Source organism: Rhinopithecus roxellana, chromosome 3 (genome assembly GCF_007565055.1).
Source record: "Rhinopithecus roxellana isolate Shanxi Qingling chromosome 3, ASM756505v1, whole genome shotgun sequence".
Taxonomy (NCBI): Eukaryota; Metazoa; Chordata; class Mammalia; order Primates; family Cercopithecidae; genus Rhinopithecus; species Rhinopithecus roxellana.
The window spans coordinates 115,982,380-116,005,637 of record NC_044551.1 but is presented as its reverse complement, the minus strand read 5'-3'; the positions used below and the strand labels follow the sequence as shown (position 1 = coordinate 116,005,637).

At 37.5% G+C, this 23,258-nt stretch overlaps 1 protein-coding gene across 3 annotated transcripts in view; it reads right to left on the bottom strand.

Annotated features, from left to right (window-relative positions):
• The window catches only part of RAPGEF6 (Rap guanine nucleotide exchange factor 6), a 234,450-nt gene that overhangs the window by 35,801 nt on the left and 175,391 nt on the right, over window positions 1–23,258 (bottom strand). For all 3 annotated transcript variants that reach the window (XM_010381558.2, XM_030926750.1, XM_010381559.2), the window contains 3 exons: window positions 20,137–20,294; window positions 5,679–5,919; window positions 3,039–3,422 (listed from right to left, as the gene is read on the bottom strand). In XM_010381558.2, coding sequence (XP_010379860.2) covers window positions 3,039–3,422; window positions 5,679–5,919; window positions 20,137–20,294 — 783 coding nt within the window. The remainder of the gene's footprint in view (window positions 1–3,038; window positions 3,423–5,678; window positions 5,920–20,136; window positions 20,295–23,258) is intronic.

The window sequence follows — 23,258 nt, the reverse complement described above, 5'->3', positions numbered from 1 at the left end:
GATTCTAAAGTTGATATGAAACAAATAAACATGCCAGAAATAGCCAAAGAAAAGTAGGAAGAGAGTCATGAGAGGTTTGACTAGCCCTACCAGACCTTAAAACCTACTTTACCACTTCAGCAATCAAAACAGTAAATAAATAGACAAATCAATGAAGCAAAGAGTGGAGACATAAACCCAAATATGTATTAGATTTCAATACATAATAGATGGCATTGTATATTTTAGAAAAAAAGATTAATGATGTTGGGTGAAGAAGTCATTTGGAACAAAGATATATTTCCTTATCTCACTGTTTACAGAAAAATGAATTCAAGATTAATAAAAAAATGTCATTTAGGGTGTTCTAAGAGCTCTCAATGTATTAGCTCATTGAATATTCTTAATCCTATGAGGTATGAACTACCAGGATTTCCCATCTGACAAATGAGGAAACTCAGTTCACACAGTCAACAAGTGCCAACACTGGATTCAGACCTAGGCAATTCTGTGTTCTTCACTAACCACAAAAAGCAGAAACTCCAGGAGGAAAAAAAAAATAATACATCTACATAAAAATAAAACAATTTCTACATGGCAAAAGTAAACACCACACACTGTTTTAAATAGCCAGAGGCTGGAAATTTAGAAATATCCATAACGTGTACTCCACAATACAAAGGAGTACTTTGTAGTTGTTTAAAAAAAAAAAAATGAGACAACTTTATAAGTACTGATGTAAAATAATCTCCAAGATAAATTAAACAAAATAAGCCAAGGTAGTTCTAAATATACATTTATATGCTTGCTATATGCATAGAGTATTTCTTGAATGAAAAAAGGTAACAGTATCTCTGGGGAGAGGAATTTGGGTGGATTAGGGACTGAGTGAGAGAGTTACTTTCACTGCGTACTCTTTTAGTATCTTTAAAGTTTTTCCCATGTACATGTCATGTCTATTCAAAAAGTTAAAATTATATTATAATTATAAAAAGTTATTAATTATAGCCAGAGCAGAATGATTCACCTTTGCCATCTCTGCTGCAAAGAGTATATTCTTTGATCTGCCTGAATAGGAAGTACAAGAATACAAAGCAATTATCTTAAAAAGAATACAAAAGAAACAAAGCAATTATCTTTACATGAGCTATGAAAATGTGCAGAACAAATATTCTTTGTAACAAAACAAATCTCTTAACCAAACAAAGCCTCTTAACTAAATCTCAGCCCTTTCCTATCCACCCCCTTCTTTGGGCTACTGTTCATCACATCTTCTCTCAAATCACTCAATTTCGTTGGCTTTGATGACATTATCATAACTGTGCTACCCTATTTCTTGTATTGATTATCTATCTCTTTGGCTAGACTCTTTTTCTTTACCCTCACACTGAGTCATCATACTAAGGTATGGTTTTTAGACCTCTAACACTTCCTTTCTATCCTCTCTTCTATACAGAGATCTGTTCTCTCAGTGTCAATCAATTTTCTTCATAGTGGACTCTAAAACTCAGTTCGTAATTTTCAAATTCTTTACTTGATGCTTCCTTTACAAACAGGTTCAATTTCTAGCCTTCCAAGTGTTTATCAGTGGCATCTTTATTCCCCTGTTTTAGACCTAGCTGTTTAAAAACTGTGATATAGGTGACGTAATCCTTGCATTTTACAGATAAGAAAACCTATCTTCAGTTTTCCACTGACACACCGCTACTATACGGGAGAGGCAGGATTCAAATACCGGTGCAGCTGATTCTAAAGATCACTCTGTTAATCTCTATTCAATACTCCTAGAGTGTTCAGTTCAATTGTAGCCACTGGTTAACTTAATAAAGGCACATCCTATTTCCATGACAGAGTCATGACTAAAGAGTCCCTATAAAGATTCTACTTTTTAATCTTACATGAGGAGTAGAAACAAATAATCATAAATTCTGTGGGGGATGTGTATAGGTAAGATTAGTTCAAGTGGAATTATGCTGCTATTTATAAGTACATCATAGACCTAACTACAACTCCTCTCCCTTTTAAAATTAAACTTGTTTTAAGAAGAATCCCTTTGTCGATCTACAGTGTGCTAAATAAAGGTCAGAAAATAAATTACCTACAATTAACTTCTCATAATAAGTGGGGAGAAGGAGTGGGACAGCTCACGTAATTATCTACACTTCCTGGGCTTATGAATGTCAAAATATGTTTATTATTCTAATGGCCTAACTTGCTTGAGGAATACCACATCCAGTGATACCTCAAGTAGTGCCTGGAAAACAGGAAGAGCTTACCAAATGGTTGCTATTACTATTATCGATGTTGTTGTTTCAAAATAGCAACTTTAGGTCAAAGTACTGATACCATACTGTGATTTTTCAGCATCAAATCATAGTGAGGCAGGTACTTAAAAAAACCACAGTACAGAAGTCTAATGACAAAGACCAGCCACTGGGCACATATCTGAAGACGATATAATCACTCAAGGCGGGGGCTTGGGGGTTAGGGGAGAGAGAAAAATTAGAAGGCAATCACCCACTTTCATTTACAAAAAAGAAGAGAAAGATGGAAGAAATAAAAATAGAGGCCGGGCGCGGTGGCTCACGCCTGTAATCCCAGCACTTTGGGAGGCCCACGCGGGCAGATCACGAGGTCAGGAGATTGAGACCATCCTGGCTAACACAGTGAAAACCTGTCTCTACTAAAAATACAAAAAAATTAGCCGGGCGTGGTGGCGGGTGCCTGTAGTTCCAGCTACCCTGCAGGCTGAGGCAGGAGAAAGGCGTGAACCCGGCAGGTGGAGCTTGCAGTGAGCCAAGATCGAGCCACTGCACTCCAGCCTGGGCGACAGAGCCAGACTCTGTCTCAAAAAATAAATAAATAAATAAATAAATAAAAAGTAAAAATAGAAAAAGCCAATACCACCAGAATGGAAAAGACATTAAATCTAACAACACTTCAATACAGGCATATTAACTGAACATTTCTTTTCATAGGCATTTAATACCTAAGCAGAAAATCAGCTTCATGTAATGACAAAACCATACAGACATTTGTACCTATTTGTACCAACTTACCTTATTATTGCAAACATGGAATTGAAGTTCTTACATTCTCGACAGTGAAGTGCAATTTTAATAAAATGCTTAATAATCTTCATTCGTTTGAGCTGATTTGCTTCAGTTAAAATTTCTGAGGCAACCCAGAATGTCTCTTGGTTTACAATGTCCTCAAACCTCTTCAAGTGAGTATTTCCTGTTTTGGAATTTAACTTAAAAAGGTCATCGATGTACTCAGTCGGCTCAATATTACGAAACAAATCAAAGTCCCTCATTGACAGCTGGGTGGCCACCTCAATGGTACTGAGCTGCAGCATGGATAGCTGGCTTTCTTTAACCAGTTCTTGAGCATCTTCATCTGAACATAAGGTTTCTGTTTCCATGTTATTTTTTAAATAATACCTAAATGGAAAAATTTTTTAAAATAAATGTATTCGTAAATATGATTAAGAGTGAGCACTTTTCCTCTTTTTTGTTGTTGTAAATATCATTTTATTGTTAATAACTTTTAGCCGGCCGGGAGCGGTGGCTCAAGCCTGTAATCCCAGCACTTTGGGAGGCCGAGACAGGCGGATCACAAGGTCAGGAGATCGAGACCACCCTGGCTAATACGGTGAAACCCCGTCTCTACTAAAGAATACAAAAAACTAGCCGGGCGACGAGGCGGGCGCCTGTAGTCCCAGCTACTTGGGAGGCTGAGGCAGGAGAATGGCGTAAACCCGGGAGGCGGAGCTTGCAGTGAGCTGAGATCCGGCCACCGCACTCCAGCCTGGGCGACAGAGCCAGACTTTGTCTCAAAATAAAAAAAAAAAAAAAAAAAAAACTTTTAGCCAAAAATATTCATTTACAGATAAAATGAAAAATTAACATTTTAAATGAGAAGAATTTTTGAGAAGTCTGTCTCTTATTCCACCAACCGGCATCTATTAAAGAGTAAATATAATGTTATGTCATGAACTTAATCATTTTAGAAACTATCTATGAGACACTATTTTAGGTACTGGCCTTGACCTCGTAAAGCTTTTATTTTACTGTTTTATCTGACAGATGGTTGGTACTATGTAAGTATTTGTTTATGAACAGCATGAATTCTAATTAAGGCAAAATAAATTCCTGAATCAAGATGGTTAAAAATCTCTATTCAGAAGTTACTGCATTCATTTCCTTTTAAATAAATTTCCAAGTGAAGCAAGAAGAATGAAATCTACAAAGGAGGGGAAACACTTCCACTAATGGTTTCTCCCTTGTTAAATACAAAACCTCATTCCAGCAAGTGGCACTGATCAGTAACCATACACTAAGACCTATATTTTCCTTTCTTCTCTTTAGATCAACAATTCTACAGCACTTAAAAGCTAAGAGACAGGAAACATCTTGTGAAGGGATGTTACTAAGGAAAAGAGGTAATGTATCACATGCTTTTACTTCACTCTTTTCTAATAATCCAACTTGATTTAAGCCTAAGTTTGTATCCATCTATCCATCTATTTTTTACTGTCAAGAAACTCTTTTTTCTGCTTTTAGACTGTTCAAACGCCTAAGATAATGCCATAAAAAATAGTGTTGAAACTCATTATGCTATATGTAATAATGTTGATAAGGTATGGTAGACTTAGTAACTCACTTAATCCTTACAACATTCCCATGAGGTATATACTATTATTATTATCCTCATTTTATGGATGAGGAAATTCAGGCAGAGAAGCTACATAACTTGCTCAAGGTCACATAGCCAGAGCTGGGATTTGAATGTGGGCAGTCTGAATCCAGGGTCTATGTTCTTAACCACTACGTATAGCCAGCAAAACAGAGTTAACTCATTCTCATTTCACAGCAACCATGGCATGCAGTCACTGTGAGCTTTCTAAGGATCTTGTTCTACATATGAAACTGGGTTACCAAAAAGATTATTCTCAGAGTGGTTGGGCGCAGTGGATCACGCTTGTAATGCCAGCACTTTGGGAGGCGAGGCAGGCAGATCACTTGAGGTAAGTTGAGACCAGCCTGGCCAACATGGTGAAACCTCGTCTCTACTAAAAACACAAAATTAGCCAGGCATGGTGGCATGTGCCTGTAGTCCCAGGTACTCAGAAGGCTGAGGCAGGAGAACCGCTTGAACCTGGGAGGTGGAGGTTGCAGTGAGCTGATATCATGCCACTGCACTCCAGCCTGGGCGACAGAGGGAGACTCCATCTCAAAAAAAAAAAAAAAAGATTATTCTCAGAGAAAATTACCAGAGTAAGGAACAAATGTACTACAGAAATAATCTAGTTTATTAAATAATTTTCAGAACACATTTTAAAAACTTTAAAATTTTCCTGCATATTCATAAAAGGAAAACTACTTAGAAAAAGAACTGTGAAAACCATGGCTTCTTTCGCCAAAGTACATACCGGCCACATTAAAAATACATTCATTCAGATATATATGAAGATCTGTATCATTCAGTTCCCTCTATAAAAAACAGGAACTAGATTATATCAGTGGTTCTAAGAGTTTATTTTAGCAGGAGTGATAAGATATTTTATCAAGCTGTCTTCTACAGTGAATTTAGCAGCACTAAAACATGATGATGTTTCTACTTACAACATCTGTTTTAACAGGAAATCGTCAAAAGCACATCTACAAATAAGCACATCCACTAATAAGCTTATTCACCTTCCATTGAGTTGAATTCTATCAGCTAATTTGGAGAACTGATCTGGAAGTCTTCTCTGTTTTATGACACCCTCAGGAGTAACAGAAACTTCACAGAGAGAGTATGTGTCGGATGCACCGGTCAAACCAAATTCATGAACGGCATGACAAACTACTTCTTTAGCTGTAGTGTCTTTACTGATGATAATGTAGCAACTTTGCTGATCCACTTTGAAAACTCTTATAACTTGATCAGGAATATCTACATAAATAGAAAGATATGCCTTGTTATTTTTTTTTAATTACTTTTAAACCCTTCAAAAAACAATGTGAATCACAATGATCCCTCTGAACACTGAAATATACATTTCTATTTCACAATATTAACAGAAGTCACTGTTGCATTTATTGATAAATATATCTATTTTTTTTTTCAGATAACAAATCATTGATAGAAAAACCCAAAGACAAACCTTGGGCTCATACTATATATATGATTTGGAAGCCAGAATTTTTTTCATTTAATAGTTTATAAAACATTTTAATGTCATTATATTCTTCTACAAAACTATTTTTAATGAAGACATAGTACTCCATAATATATATTTTATATATTTCAATTATCCAAATCCTTAATGACATTTAGATTGCTTACCACTTTCTATTATTATAAATGACATGATATGCCCGTTACCCCCTGTCAAAAGTAAGTAAGCCTCTGCAGGCAATCTAATTACTTCCTCAGTGAAAATTCTCAAAAACAGAACTCCTGAGTTAGAAGGTATACATAGTTTTAAGGTTTCTGAAATATACTGCCAAACTGTTCTCCACAGAGGTTATAATATTTTATAATCCTAGAGTGTAAGGGAACAAATTTGGTCACATCCTTAAAAAAACTGTGTATTAATGTTTTGTTTTGCTTTCCCATTTCATAAACCTTATTCTTTTCCTCCCTCTAAAAATAATATCGTTATTTTTTCATTTCTTTGGTTACTGGTAAGACTCAGTAACTGATAATGGTTTAATGAACCATTATTTATTTTTAAAAATACTTTTTGGTATCCTTTATGTTTTTTTCCTAATGTACTGTAGTAAATAACAACACTTAGTCAACTATGAAGTGGAAAATGCTTAGTTTCTATATTTTATTTATTTTTAACACAGGAAAATTTTAAATGCTCACCTGGTGAAATCTTAGTCTTTGCCCTTGTAACTTCTGCTCTTAGTAGAAAAATTTGAGACGATGTTTATATGATAAGCACATGTAAAAAATAATATTCCACCCCCCCTTGTTCTATCTTATTTCTTTTTGTCATTATAGAACTCTGGACCAACGTTCAACATGATAAGTTAATATTTAATATAATTAAATGTAAGTGAAAAGTGACTTTATAGCATGAACAAATGCTAAAAATTTTCCCAATGACAATAAATTACTGTTGCAAAAGTTTCCTTTTTTAAAAATTAGGAATACAGGCTGGGCATGACTCACACCTATAATCCCAGGCCTTTGGGAAGCTGAGACTGGAGGATCACTTGAACCCAGGATTTTGAGACCAGCCTGGATATATAGCAAGACTTTGTCTCTATAAAAACTTTTTAAAAATTAGCTGGCTGTGGTGGCACATTCTTGTAGTTCCAGCTACTCGGGAGGCGGAAGTGGGAGAATCACTTGAGCCTGGGAGGTTGAAGCTGCAGTGAACTGAGATCATGCCACTGCACTCCACTCTGAGTAACAGAGCAAGACCCAGTCTCAAAAGAGAAAAAAAAATTAGGGAATATATATTACTGTGGCTTTTTTGTATGTGTGTGATGACTGCAGTGGGGGCAGGGTGGAAGATTTTGGGGGCTCAAGTAATTATACAGTTTGTCCAACATCACCTTCTTAGCATCATGGACACTGTTAACCTTTAGAGGAAAAAAAAAATTACAAATTTATCTCAGAATGTCCTGAGGTATAATCCCTGGTATAAAAGGGAGAAATAGAACAGATACAGATATGGCAGGAAATATTTTCATAAAATAATTTTTTTGGTCCTCTTGAGACTGAGGACCAAAAAAAAAAAAAGACTTGCTCTGAGGACTGAAAGATTCAACTGAATATACATGAATATAATTCCAGGGACAAGCGGTCTTAGCCAACATATGTTGAATGTTCTGGGTCCTGTCAAGTTAAAAGTAGAATACTTCATCCACTCAGGTTCCTTGTGTAACAAGGATGCATCAAACTCTCTTTCCTCAATGTATTAAGAAATCTGAGTTATCAAATGCACCTTGTTCAGATTTCATTCTGATGAGCCAATCCTTAGTAGGCTGCTGACATCATCAGGTTTTTAAACCTACAAGGTGGGACTGTTTCAAGATTCACCAAAATCAGAGATACTTCTTGAAATGGTTTGGCTGTGTCCCCAACCAAATCTCATCTTGAATTGTTAACTCCCACAATTCCCACATGTCATGGGAGGGAGCCAGTGGGAGGTAACTGAATCATGGGGGCGAGTCTTTCTCATGCTGTTCTCACAATAGTAAGTCTCATGAGATCTGATGGTTTTAAAAAGAGGAGTTCCCCTGCACAAACTGTCTTTCCCTGCTGTCATCCAAGATGTGACTTGCTCCTCCTTGCTTTCTGCCAGGATTGTGAGGCTTCCCCAGCCACGTGGAACCGTTAAGTGCATTAAACCTCTTTCCTTTGTAAATTGCCCCGTCGTGGGTAGGTCTTTATCAGCAGCGTGAAAACGGACTAATAACTTCTCTACCCTGTGCTAGAAGATTATTGCAAACAAATGGACATTTCAATTTGCCAAGAGAAATATACTAAACAAATGGGTTTCCACTATCTTTTTAAGTCCATGAAAAAGGAACAAACAATATACTGTGTTATTACCGGTACTGTTGCTACCCTCTTCATAAAAGTAGGTCCCAGCCATCCTGGGCTCCAGAATTGAATCATTTTACTAGATCTTTGGGGGCTGAGCCTTAGCCAGTGGTACTGACTGACCTTGAGGGAATGGGGAGATGTTCTGATACCTTTTATTATTTTCTTCAGAGAAACTTATTCACAAAGACAGGGTGGGAATTTGTACACATTTCATGTTCTCTTCCCTTGCTGCTAATACATTGTGACATCTTCTGGGAAGGAGCACACAACTGTGTATCTTGCTGCATAGTGTTAAAAAGTCATACTTTGTTAAAGTGATTTGTCCATGTGAAGGACAAATTGTTGTATGATCACATAAGAGTGATTCAGGTATCACAAATGGATACCTTTAGAACAGATTCATAAATGGGATTATTTAAAGGGTATCCCTTAATCCAAACTCTGATGAAACTGCCAAGGTAACAAATATCAACTTGGAAAAGTGATGGAGAGCCATCAGAGGAAAAACTTTCTCTGCGTTAATATTAATGACAGTGTAAACCTGTATTTTAGAATTGTTACATATATATTATATAATATACTTTACAAACATGTTTTTTGTTAGTTGGAAAACAACATACATGCCAAGTACAGTACTTGGCATGCAGCACTCAAATGTTAATCGCTTAGATGGTCAATATGTTCCAATAAAGTTGAATCAAAAGGGAAAAAAATGATCCAATCATTTCAAATTTTAGGCACAAAGCTAAAATGCACACAAAAATACAGTACAATTTTAAAAGCAAAACAGACATTTAAAAAGAATCTTGGAAGCCAGGGGCGGTGGTTCATGCTTATAATTCTAGCACTTTGCGGGGCTGAGGTGAGCAGACCACTTGAGCCCAGGAGATCAAAACCAGCCTGGGGAACATGGAGAAGCCCTGCCTCCACAAAAATTACAAATGTTATCTGGGCGTGGTGGTGTGTGCCTATAGGCCCAGCTACTCGGGAGTCTGAGGTGGGAGGATCACTTGAGCCCAGGAGGTAGAGGTTGCAGGGAGCCGAGATCACACTACTGCAGTCCAGCCTGGGTGACAGAGAGAGACTCTGTCAAAAAAAAAAAAAAAAATCCTGGAGGATCAAGATTCATATTTCATGTTTAGAAATCTTATGTAATAGGTAAATAAATTTAATAGAAACCTCAGATATCTAGACTTTCAGCCATAGATGAACTTTCTAGAGAGCTAACTTATAAATCTTATAGCAGTAAAATTAAAAAATGAATACTTGAAGGATGTACGTACTGACTCTGAGATTACACCAAAAATGGGAGAACTTTTAGGTATTTAAGATGATCTCAAAAAAAAAAAAGACTGACTTTTCATTCTGCTTTAAATTGTTAATTGATGAATAAATATTTATGAAGTGCCTGTTAAGTGTCAACAGGGTTCCAGGTGATGAAGATACAGTGGTAAGTGAGACACATAAAGCCTCTACTCTCAGGGAATTTACTTACATTCAAGTAAGTAAACATGAGCTCAAGGACAGACAAGACATCAAGTAAGGAAGAAAATTCATATAGTGAAAAGCATCACACAGAAAAACAAAGGGTAGTGGTATACTAAGGATTGAAAAAATTGTTCTGTAAGGAGCCAGATAGTAAACATTTTAAGTTTTGCAGGTCAAGGGGCAAAACACGTATTTTTTAGGCACTTATTTAATGAGAAAGAAAACACATGCCCACAAACTAGTTTTTCAAAACTCAACATATAATAATGCATACATAAAACAGGTAAAGATACGTGAACACAAAGATTAGGCAATACTATAAGTGTCTACTAACAGGGACTGGTCAAAAAAATTCTGTTAGCTGTTTAAAAATTTGTGGTAGAATAACACATCTTGAAACAGAAAAGTGTTCAAAGGCATATTGCTAAAGTGAAACAGTTAAGTGGAAGAAAAGTAAAACATCTCATTTGGGGTGCAAGCAATGGCACACACATTTTATGTGCAATGAAATTTCTGGAAGGATATATAAGTAAATTAAGAACTAAATTCTGGGGGAGTGGTGACTTTTACATTCTATCTTATCCTGGCAGTTTAATTTTTTAAAAGCTATGATTGTGTTCCTTTATAATAAAAAACTAATAAAAATAAGAAATTTTCAGGCGGAGCAAGATGGCCGAATAGGAACAGCTCCAGTCTCGCAACTCCCAGCACGAGCGACACAGAAGACCAGTGATTTCTGCATTTTCAACTGAGGTACTGGGGTCATCTCACTAGGGAGTGCCGGACAATCGGTGCTGGTCAGCTGCTGCAGCCCAACCAGACCAGCGAGAGCTGAAGCAGGGCGAGGCATCGCCTTACCTAGAAAGCGCAAGGAGGAAGGGAATCCCTTTTCCTAGCCAGGGGAACTGAGACACACAACACCTGGAAAATTGGGTAACTCCCACCCCAATACTGCGCTTTAAGCAAACGGGCACACCAGAAGAATATATCCCTCACCTGGCCGGGAGGGTCCCACGCCCACGGAGCCTCCCTCATTGTTAACACAGCAGTCTGCGGTGATCTAACCTCAAGGCAGCAGCGAGGCTGGGGGAGGGGCGCCCGCCATTCCTGAGGCTTAAGTAGGTAAACAAAGCCACTGGGAAGCTCGAACTGGGCGGAGCTCACAGCAGCTCAACGAAACCTGCCTGTCTCTATAGACTCCACCTCTGGGAGCAGGGCTCAGCTAAAAAACAACAGGGGAAGCAGCAGAGGCCTGAGCAGACGCGAACGACTCTGTCTGACAGCTTTGAAGAGAGCAGTGGATCTCCCAACACGGAGGTTGAGATCTGAGAACGGACAGACTGCCTGCTCAAGTGGGTCCCTGACCCCTGAGTAGCCTAACTGGGAGACATCCCCCACTAGGGGCAGTCTGACACCCCACATCTCACAGGGTGGAGTACACCCCTGAGAGGAAGCTTACAAAGTAAGAATCAGACAGGTACACTCGCTGTTCAGCAATATTCTATCTTCTGCAACCTCTGTTGCTGATACCCAGGCAAACAGAGTCTGGAGTGGACCTCAAGCAATCTCCAACAGACCTATAGCTGAGGGTCCTGATTGTCAGAAGGAAAACTATCAAACAGGAAGGACACCTATACCGAGTGGACCTCAAGCAATCTCCAACAGACCTATAGCTGAGGGTCCTGATTGTCAGAAGGAAAACTATCAAACAGGAAGGACACCTATACCAAAACTCCATCAGTACGTCACCATCATCAAAGACCAGAGACAGATAAAACCACAAAGATGGGGAAAAAGCAGGGCAGAAAAGCTGGAAATTCAAAAAATAAGAGCGCATCTCCCCCTGCAAAGGAGCGCAGCCCATCGCCAGCAACGGATCGAAGCTGGTCAGAGAATGACTTTGACGAGATGAGAGAAGAAGGCTTCAGTCCATCAAACTTCTCAGAGCTAAAGGAGGAATTACGTACCCAGCGCAAAGAAACTAAAAATCTTGAAAAAAGAGTGGAAGAATTGACAGCTAGACTAATTAATGCAGAGAAGGTCATAAACGAAATGACAGAGATGAAAACCATGACACGAGAAATACGTGACAAATGCACAAGCTTCAGTAACTGACTTGATCAATTGGAAGAAAGAGTATCAGCGATTGAGGATCAAATGAATGAAATGAAGCGAGAAGAGAAACCAAAAGAAAAAAGAAGAAAAAGAAATGAACAAAGCCTACAAGAAGTATGGGATTATGTAAAAAGACCAAATCTACGTCTGATTGGGGTGCCTGAAAGTGAGGGGGAAAATGGAACCAAGTTGGAAAACACTCTTCAAGATATCATCCAGGAGAACTTCCCCAACCTAGTAGGGCAGGCCAACATTCAAACTCAGGAAATACAGAGAACGCCACAAAGATACTCCTCGAGAAGAGCAACTCCAAGACACATAATTGCCAGATTCACCAAAGTTGAAATGAAGGAAAAAATCTTAAGGGCAGCCAGAGAGAAAGGTCGGGTTACCCACAAAGGGAAGCCCATCACACTAACAGCAGATCTCTCGGCAGAAACTCTACAAGCCAGAAGACAGTGGGGGCCAATATTCAACGTTCTTAAAGAAAAGAATTTTAAACCCAGAATTTCATATCCAGCCAAACTAAATTTCATCAGTGAAGGAGAAATTAAATCCTTTACAGATAAGCAAATGCTTAGAGATTTTGTCACCACCAGGCCTGCCTTACAAGAGACCCTGAAGGAAGCCCTAAACATGGAAAGGAACAACCGGTACCAGCCATTGCAAAAACATGCCAAATGTAAAGACCATCGAGGCTAGGAAGAAACTGCATCAACTAACGAGCAAAATAACTAGTCAATATCATAATGGTAGGATCAAGTTCACACATAACAATATTAACCTTAAATGTAAATGGACTAAATGCTCCAATTAAAAGACACAGACTGGCAAACTGGATAAAGAGTCAAGACCCATCAGTCTGCTGTATTCAGGAGACCCATCTCACATGCAGAGACATACATAGGCTCAAAATAAAGGGATGGAGGAAGATCTACCAAGCAAATGGAGAACAAAAAAAAGCAGGGGTTGCAATCCTAGTCTCTGATAAAACAGACTTTAAACCATCAAAGATCAAAAGAGACAAAGAAGGCCATTACATAATGGTAAAGGGATCAATTCAACAGGAAGAGCTAACTCTCCTAAATATATATGCACCCAATACAGGAACACCCAGATTCATAAAGCAAGTCCTTAGAGACTTACAAAGAGACTTAGACACCCATACAATAATAATGGGAGACTTCCAACACTCCACTGTCAAAATTAGACAGATCAACGAGACAGAAAGTTAACAAGGATATCCAGGAATTGAACTCATCTCTGTACCAAGCGGACCTAATAGACATCTATAGAACTCTCCACCCCAAATCAACAGAATATACATTCTTCTCAGCACCACATTGCACTTACTCCAAAATTGACCACATAATTGGAAGTAAAGCACTCCTCAGCAAATGTAAAAGAACAGAAATTATAACAAACTGTCTCTCAGACCACAGTGCAATCTAACTAGAACTCAGGACTAAGAAACTCAATCAAAACTGCTCAACTACATGGAAACTGAACAACCTGCTCCTGAATGACTACTGGGTACATAATGAAATGCAGGCAGAAATAAAGATGTTCTTTGAAACCAATGAGAACAAAGATACGACATACCAGAATCTCTGGGACACATTTAAAGCAGTGTGTAGAGGGAAATTTATAGCACTAAATGCCCACAAGAGAAAGCAGGAAAGATCTAAAACTGACACTCTAACATCACAATTAAAAGAACTAGAGAGGCAAGAGCAAACACATTCAAAAGCTAGCAGAAGGCAAGAAATAACTAAGATCAGAGCAGAACTGAAGGAGATAGAGACACAAAAAACCCTCCAAAAAATCAATGAATCCAGGAGTTGGTTTTTTGAAAAGATCAACAAAATTGACAGACCGCTAGCAAGACTAATAAAGAAGAAAAGAGAGAGGAATCAAATAGATGCAATAAAAAATGATAAAGGGGATATCACCACCGACCCCATAGAAATACAAACTACCATCAGAGAATACTATAAACACCTCTACGCAAATCAACTAGAAAATCTAGAAGAAATGGATAATTTCCTGGACACTTACACTCTCCCAAGACTAAACCAGGAAGAAGTTGAATCCCTGAATAGACCAATAGCAGGCTCTGAAATTGAGGCAACAATTAATAGCCTACCCACCAAAAAAAGTCCAGGACCAGATGGATTCACAGCTGAATTCTACCAGAGGTACAAGGAGGAGCTGGTACCATTCCTTCTGAAACTATTCCAATCAATTGAAAAAGAGGGAATCCTCCCTAACTCATTTTATGAGGCCAACATCATCCTGATACCAAAGCCTGGCAGAGACACAACAAAAAAAGAGAATTTTAGACCAATATCCCTGATGAACATCGATGCAAAAATCCTCAATAAAATACTGGCAAACCGGATTCAGCAGCACATCAAAAAGCTTATCCACCATGATCAAGCGGGCTTCATCCCTGGGATGCAAGGCTGGTTGAACATTCGCAAATCAATAAACGTAATCCAGCATATAGACAGAACCAAAGTCAAGAACCACATGATTATCTCAATAGATGCAGAAAAGGCTTTTGACAAAATTCAACACCCCTTCATGCTAAAAACGCTCAATAAATTCGGTATTGATGGAACGTACCTCAAAATAATAAGAGCTATTTATGACAAACCCACAGCTAATATCATACTGAATGGGCAAAAACTGGAAAAATTCCCTTTGAAAACTGGTACAAGACAGGGATGCCCTCTCTCACCACTCCTATTCAACATAGTGTTGGAAGTTCTGGCTAGGGCAATCAGGCAAGAGAAAGAAATCAAGGGTATTCAGTTAGGAAAAGAAGTCAAATTGTCCCTGTTTGCAGATGACATGATTGTATATTTAGAAAACCCCATCGTCTCAGCCCAAAATCTCCTTAAGCTGATAAGCAACTTCAGCAAAGTCTCAGGATACAAAATTAATGTGCAAAAATCACAAGCATTCTTATACACCAGTAACAGACAAGCAGAGAGCCAAATCAGGAATGAACTTCCATTCACACTTGCTTCAAAGAGAATCAAATACCTAGGAATCCAACTTACAAGGGATGTCAAGGACCTCTTCAAGGAGAACTACAAACCACTGCTCAGTGAAATCAAAGAGGACACATTAAAGAAATGGAAGAACATACCATGCTCATGGATAGGAAGAATCAATATCGTGAAAATGGCCATACTGCCTAAGGTAATTTATAAGATTCAATGCCATCCCCATCAAGCTACCAATGAGATTCTTCACAGAATTGGAAAAAACTGCTTTAAAGTTCATATGGAACCAAAAAAGAGCCCGCATTGCCAAGACAATCCTAAGTCAAAAGGACAAAGCTGGAGGCGTCACGCTACCTGACTTCAAACTATACTACAAGGCTACAGTAACCAAAACAGCATGGTACTGGTACCAAAACAGAGATATAGACCAATGGAACAGAACAGAGTCCTCAGAAATAATACCACACATCTACAGCCATCTGATCTTTGACAAACCTGAGAGAAACAAGAAATGGGGAAAGGATTCCCTATTTAATAAATGGTGCTGGGAAAATTGGCTAGCCATAAGTAGAAAGCTGAAACTGGATCCTTTCCTTACTCCTTATACGAAGATTAATTCAAGATGGATTAGAGACTTAAATGTTAGACCTAATACCATAAAAACCCTAGAAGAAAATCTAGGTAGTACCATTCAGGACATAGGCATGGGCAAGGACTTCATGTCTAAAACACCAAAAGCAACGGCAGCAAAAGCCAAAATTGACAAATGGGATCTCATTAAACTAAAGAGCTTCTGCACAGCAAAAGAAACTACCATCAGAGTGAACAGGCAACCTACAGAATGGGAGAACATTTTTGCAATCTACTCATCTGACAAAGGGCTAATATCCAGAATCTACAAAGAACTCAAACAAATATACAAGAAAAAAATAAACAACCCCATCAAAAAGTGGGCAAAGGATATGAACAGACATTTCTCAAAAGAAGACATTCATACAGCCAACAGACACATGAAAAAATGCTCATCATCACTCGCCATCAGAGAAATGCAAATCAAAACCACAATGAGATACCATCTCACACCAGTTAGAATGGCAATCATTAAAAAATCAGGAAACAACAGTTGTTGGAGAGGATGTGGAGAAATAGGAACACTTTTACACTGTTGGTGGGATTGTAAACTAGTTCAACCATTATGGAAAACAGTATGGCAATTCCTCAAGGATCTAGAACTAGATGTACCATATGACCCAGCCATCCCACTACTGGGTATATAACCAAAGGATTATAAATTATTCTACTACAAAGACACATGTACACGTATGTTTATTGTGGCACTATTCACAATAGCAAAGACTTGGAATCAACCCAAATGTCCATCTGTGACAGACTGGATTAAGAAAATGTGGCACATATACACCATGGAATACTATGCAGCCATAAAAAAGGATGAGTTTGCGTCCTTTGTAGGGACATGGATGCAGCTGGAAACCATCATTCTTAGCAAACTATCACAAGAAGAAAAAAACAAACCCCGCATGTTCTCACTCATAGGTGGGAACTGAACAATGAGATCACTTGGACTCGGGAAGGGGAACATCACACACTGGGGCCTATCATGGGGAGGTCGGAGGGGGGAGGGATTGCATTGGGGAGTTATACATGATATAAATGATGAATTGATGGGTGCTGACGAGTTGATGGGTGCAGCACACCAACATGGCACAAATATACATATGTAACAAACCTGCACGTTATGCACATGTACCCTAGAACTTAAACTATAATAAAAGAAAAAAAGAAATTTTCAATGAAGAAAAGTTTACTATATGAAATAAATCAAATAAGGGTTCATGCTATTAAGTGAAAAGAAGTAAGCTGTAAGTTCTACACGCAGATCTAGAAAAAAAAATTCCTTTTTGAATTCCTTTTAGCCACACACTCCTAATTTTTTTTACGACTCATCTTGTATTGAGTCAGAAATCCCAAAGAACATTTCAGAAGTTACAGAATAGCATGTATACCGATTCTATCCAAACATAAAAACATACATATATTTAAAAAAATGACTAAAAGGACATATGCCAGTTAATACTGGCTATCTTCTAAGTGGAAAGAAAAGTTCTCCTTACTACTTCATTCAATTCTGTATCATTGGACTTTTAAAAAATAGCAAAATAATACATACAAACAAGGGCAACAGAATACCATAGTCTTTAAGATACTTACAATAAAAACCAACAGCTGTATGCAGCAAAAATAAAGCAAAATCAAAGTAAGCAATCAGAAACAAACTTACAGTTCTGTAGCTTTGCCCCCACTTTCATTCTGATCTAGTAATAACTTTGAAAATGCAGGATAAATATAGGTAAGTTCAAGACTGATAAACATTAATCAAACTTGGCTGTTACATATGTCTTATAATATACATATGTGACGTACATGGCTCATTTAAATTTTTGTGTTGTACAAATTACATAAGAAGCTGAATTTGGAATTAACTGGGAATTGATGTTTTCTTCAATCCAAATATAAATAATATCCATCACTAGATAAAAAACTTTTCACAAAATTACATATTTGGGGGTTTAAAAATATAAGTTAAATACCTATCATATATGTGTTCACATTACTGGTACAAGCACATGCTGCAGACTGAGACATATCAGATGTTCTCTGAACAGGTTTTAAAAAGGCATCTTCATTTTTAGTCCTTTTAACATGTTCTCAAGGAGAGAATTATGTAATCAACCTGAAATCAAGTTGAGTAACACACCTTCTCTTTAGAGGTCTGAATTTCAGCTCCATGGGGACTTACTTTCTAAAACATAATAATTTCAACCTCTTCTCTTTGTTCCCCCAGCTAAATCTCTAACTTCTCTCTCGCCTCTTTCTACAACCCTATCCCTTATTCCCTCAGCCCCACATCCTACATATACCTATGGCAAACATACAGCCATATAAACTATTACAACTACAAATCGTAAGATCCCTAATACTTGTTTTATGAAAGCATATATTTAATTTGTGCTTTGGAAGTGTGAAAACACTTTATTTTTGGATATTCTATGTCGTGTGAAAAGCACTGCTGTAGAACACACAGAGAGACATAGAAATAAATTCCCATCCTGCCACATAGCAAACAGTAGGAGACTGACTCTGTGGCAGAAGGAGGTCGGTTTCCCAGGTGAAGTAACACTTGAGTTCAGCACTGACAAATAAAAAGGTTCACTGGACATGCAAGGAGAGGGCCATGGGTGGCAAACACGGGCAAAGAAAGGGCATTCTGAAAGTTCATGCCATACTCAGGAGGGATGAAGTAATATTGGGGAGAGAATGACAGAACAGGAGGCTAGAAAGGGGGTTCAGGTCAGCAACACTTCTTCACCCTGGTGGTGACATTTCTTTTATGTACCAAGAACTGAATCCAGTTTGCAGTTTTCTTACCTCTGTGATAACTTAGTGCTTGCTTTACCCTTTCCGGTAAATAGTTTAATTAACTTTATACCTTGGTAACAATCTTCACAGTAACTTCGGATCAAATAACTGGAGTATTTTCTGTCTCATGAATGACACTTCCCTAATATAAAAATCACTACAAATGTCTTAGGAATGTAATGACTCATTAAATCTTTGTTCTAAAAAGAACACTGGTAGCCATGTAAGAGAGTGTGATGTGTCAGAACACGTTATTGGGTTTAATAATCTCTCTAGTGGTTAAGTGGCAACTGAAATATAAAGGAAGAAACCATGTGCAGAATGACTTTCACTAAACTGTTACTATGTTATGTCCTGAGGTTTTTACTGAAGTTGCTATAATAAAACATGAATTTTACTACGGCACTTATATTTCCATCTAATACCAAGATGGAACTGAGTTTCCTCCCTTTTTACACTAGTTGCTAGGAACTTTAGAGTCAGAACTGAAGGTGAATCAGAACTATGCTTCTTTTGGTAGAAGCATTTTTTTCTCCCACCTTTCCTTGGACTCAATTATATGTTTCAGTGCTTAATTGTATGTGCTTTCTATTGAAAACCATCTCAAATCCTTTAAGTGATGGATATATAATTATTCAAAGTTGAAGGTTTTCTTCTTTGTAACAAAATTTTAGATTATATAATTGTGACAATTTTTGCCTCACGACATGAATAGATGCAAAAATAAGAACTTGACATTCCACACTGAAAGTACAAACAACAATGAAAATTATGCTATAATGCTCTGATAACAATACATGACAAATACAACAACTTTAGCTTCAGGTGTTTGAGAAAAAATCTGCTCTTAGAAAATTACGAACACTTTTCTGATAGAAAAAGGTGAGGCCACTTAGATTAAAATAATCTGCCTTATTCTTTCCCACACCCTGGGTAAGACATATCTTGGCTGAGAAGGGTCTCTGTTTTCACTCTACTGCTTAGATTAGGATTACTAAAAGATACCTAATTCTGTGGTTAGAGGTAGTCTCTTTTTTTTTTTTTTTTTTGAGACGGAGTCTCGCTCTGTCACCCAGGCTGGAGTACAGTGGCGCGATCTCGGCTCACTGCAAGCTCTGCATCCCAGATTCACACCATTCTCCTGCCTCAGCCTCCCGAGTAGCTGGGACTACAGTCACCTGCCACCACGCCTGGCTAATTTTTTGAATTTCTAGTAGAGATGGTGTTTCACCGTATTAGCCAGGATGGTCTCAATCTACTGACCTCGTGATCCGCCCGCCTCAGCCTCCTAAAAGTGCTGGGATTACAGGCGTGAGCCACCGCGCCTGGCCAGAGGCAGTCTCTTTTTCATGTACTTCTGTTCTATTTTAGAGGATGTACCATTCAAATTAATAGAACAAGACAATCTCCCTTTAGCTTTTGCATCAAGTCATAATCTAGAGTTAAGAGGGCTGCAAGTAACTCTAGTATTTGCTGTACAAGGCTTAACCATCTATTTGTTCATTTGGTACCAATATGGCAATATAAAATCACATATGAAAATTACCTGAAGGATTGGAAAAATCCAACATACTGGTGGTAGGCTGCAGGAGATCAGGGCTGCTGGATGAGAGTGTTCCAGGGATGGGCATTATAGCCAGACTATGCCTACAGTGCCTTGTTCCCACAATGCTGTCATCTTGTGATTGGCTTAGGCCTCCATCACTTCAAAAGAATGTCATATATCACTTTAAAGTATTTGAGAGTACTTAAGTAGTAAACATTTCTGTTCCCTGTGCACTAAGGCATCACAGAACCAAATCAAAGAGGTGATTTAAACAATTGAAATACTACAGCAATTTTTAAAAGACAATTGTAATGATAAAAATGGCACTAATATTTTTAACAATTACATTAAAATAAAATCTAACTTATACATCTAAGTAATTCTATTACATCCTAATTAAATTGTCTTATTTAGTGTCTCCCAGTTTGGGTGAAGAAACGGAACCTGAGTATTTAGGCAACCCTTCAAATTTGCCACTTTCAGTGGACACTAATATATGTATCCAAAAATGCACAGCCACACCATAGCAAGGTGTTCTCTTTCTCTTTCCCTTTGTCCAGAAAATCTCCGTGATCCTCTAGGAAAAAGAGGGAGTCTACATTCGAACCAAAAAATATGGCAGGTAGTAGATAATAATGGGGCCAAGGTCAAGTGACAAAGTAAGAGTGGTCTTTAAACACTGGACCAGAAAAAAAAAAGAATTATGAAAATTACAGTCTCTAAAGTTCATTCTAAGGGTACATTATTTCTTATTTAATCTCTCAAGTCTAATTATTTAAGCAAACAAAATATTCTTCCTTTTAAATATTTTAGAAATGTGACACAGACAACTTCTAAATCTACCTAAGAGAAAAAATAAAAACAAAGAAACAAACACGGTCACTTAGGTTTTAGACACCCCCAGATTTTAGCTTACTTTTAAGCAAAACAGTCCTACAAAAACGTAAGATAGCAGTGAAAAAAATTTCCATCAACATCAATAACCAAAAACTACTTCTAAGGGTTGTACTTATGTTAAAACCAATGCTGTTACTATTAATTCTTGTCTATATTTTATCAAATGCAGCATTCTGCCTAGTACTTGCTTGCATACAAACAGAAGTATCACAGAATACTTACCTATTATCATGAAAAAGATTAAGGTAGAGTATTATAAATGAATACTATGGAATACATTTAAATTATGTTAGATGTAAAATATAGGATCTTAGGTAGATTAGAAAACTATGCAAGATGGAGAGTTAAGACTATTAAACTGCTAAAGGACTGTTAATAGTCAGACATGAAAGAGAGGGCCAGGATATGACAGAGCTGAAGAGTCAGAGAAAAGCAAAGAGACATGGAAGAAAGCAAAGATTAGTGTTTCAAGGGCAAGTTTTGATGTCAGGCAGACCTGAGCTACTAGCTGCCTGACTCAGCCAAATTTCGTTCTCTTTCTAAACTTTGGTTTTCTCATCCGTTAATGTGAGCAATACTATCTCCCCCAGGAATACTGAAAAATTAGGTAATATAGGCGAATGTTTTGGTGCAAAGGAAAACAGGACTTTAAGAATGTACTTACTTTTACAAAAATTAAAATGAGAACAGGGCTGGGCACGTTGGCTCACACCTTTAATCCCAGCACTTTGGGTGGCGGAAGTGGGTGAATCACCTGAGTCAGGAGTTTAAGACCAGCCTGGCCAACATGGCAAAACCCCATCTCTACTAAAAATACTAAAATTAGCCAGGAGTGGGGTGGCGCGTGCCTGTAATCCCAGCTACTCGGGAGGCTGAGGCAGAAGAATTGCTTGAACCCGGGAGGCAGAGGTTGCAGAGAGCTGAGATCACGCCATTCCACTCCAGCCTGGGCGACAGAGCAAGACTCCATATCAAAAAAAAAAAAAAAAAAATAATAATAATAATAAAATAGAATAAAATAAGAATAGTACAAACCCAGAAGGGAGAATTATTTATTTTATTCAATTTATATTAAAAAGTAGAGGTAGGTCCGAGTAAAGGTACTATAGAAACAGGAAGTGCTTTCCTGTGGCGAGAATTTGACAGATAAAGCTAAGGAGATATCTCATTTGATAAATAATTTGCATTTACCCTAAATAGGCTGCTTATAATTTGGTTTGCATTCCTAAAGATCAGAGTTAAATGTTCTAAGGTTAGGTAAGAGAAAATAAGAGGAAAAAGCACTTTCAAAGGTATTTAAATTATATAGAAAATAAAGATTTTTTTTTAAAAGTCTTTCTTTAATTGACTTTTGAAAACAAACACATCAATTTTTGGACACAGAGGGTGTGATAACAATCCAAGGAAGCAAACCATTAAAGAGGCTGTCCAGTCCTACTACTAATAAAGTAGAAGCAACTTTAGCAACATTAAAAAGTTACAATTTTCTATTAAAGGGAATTAATCGCATCAGTGATTGCAGCAAGCTGGAATCACTATACAGATTAAGACGTACAGAAAATACAAAAAGTCCTTGTATCTCTTACTGATGCTATTTAACATCGCTTCTGCTTTTGAATGCTCAATAGAGATAACATTGTGTAGCTATAAATATGTAAAGCTGGTTACAAAATTGTAGTAAAGTGTGAGGTGCATAAATGAAAACTATACTGCTATGTACAATTCATGCTATGCCATGAATGAAACAGTATTTAGTTGGCAAAATTTCCATGCTTATTTGAAAGCTGAGTTGATAAAGCCCATTTGGCAAGTAATTGTATCATTCTTACCAAAACAGTCTCCTGAGAAGGTGATGCAGTAACAGAAGCAAAATTGTTTAAAAAAATTTCTCAATACTTTCCCAACATTAAATTTACTTAGGATAAAAGTATTTGGTTTCATATTATGAAACTAAAAAGGCCACACAAATATCAGCAATATGTAAATAAAAAAGAATCCCAATATTTAAAAAGCAAACAAAAAATATGTTGACAAGAAATGGGGAGGAAAAATACAATTCCTGTTAAGCAAGCAAGGCAGTTTATTTCTGGGATTGTTACAATGAATAATACAGAGATGTTACTTAGGCAACTGTGATTTTAAAAACAAAATAAAAGCTGCATAATTTTTAAAAAAGAAAAACAGATTTCCTGAAATGTGAAGAATTCTTAGGTCAATAAAAACCA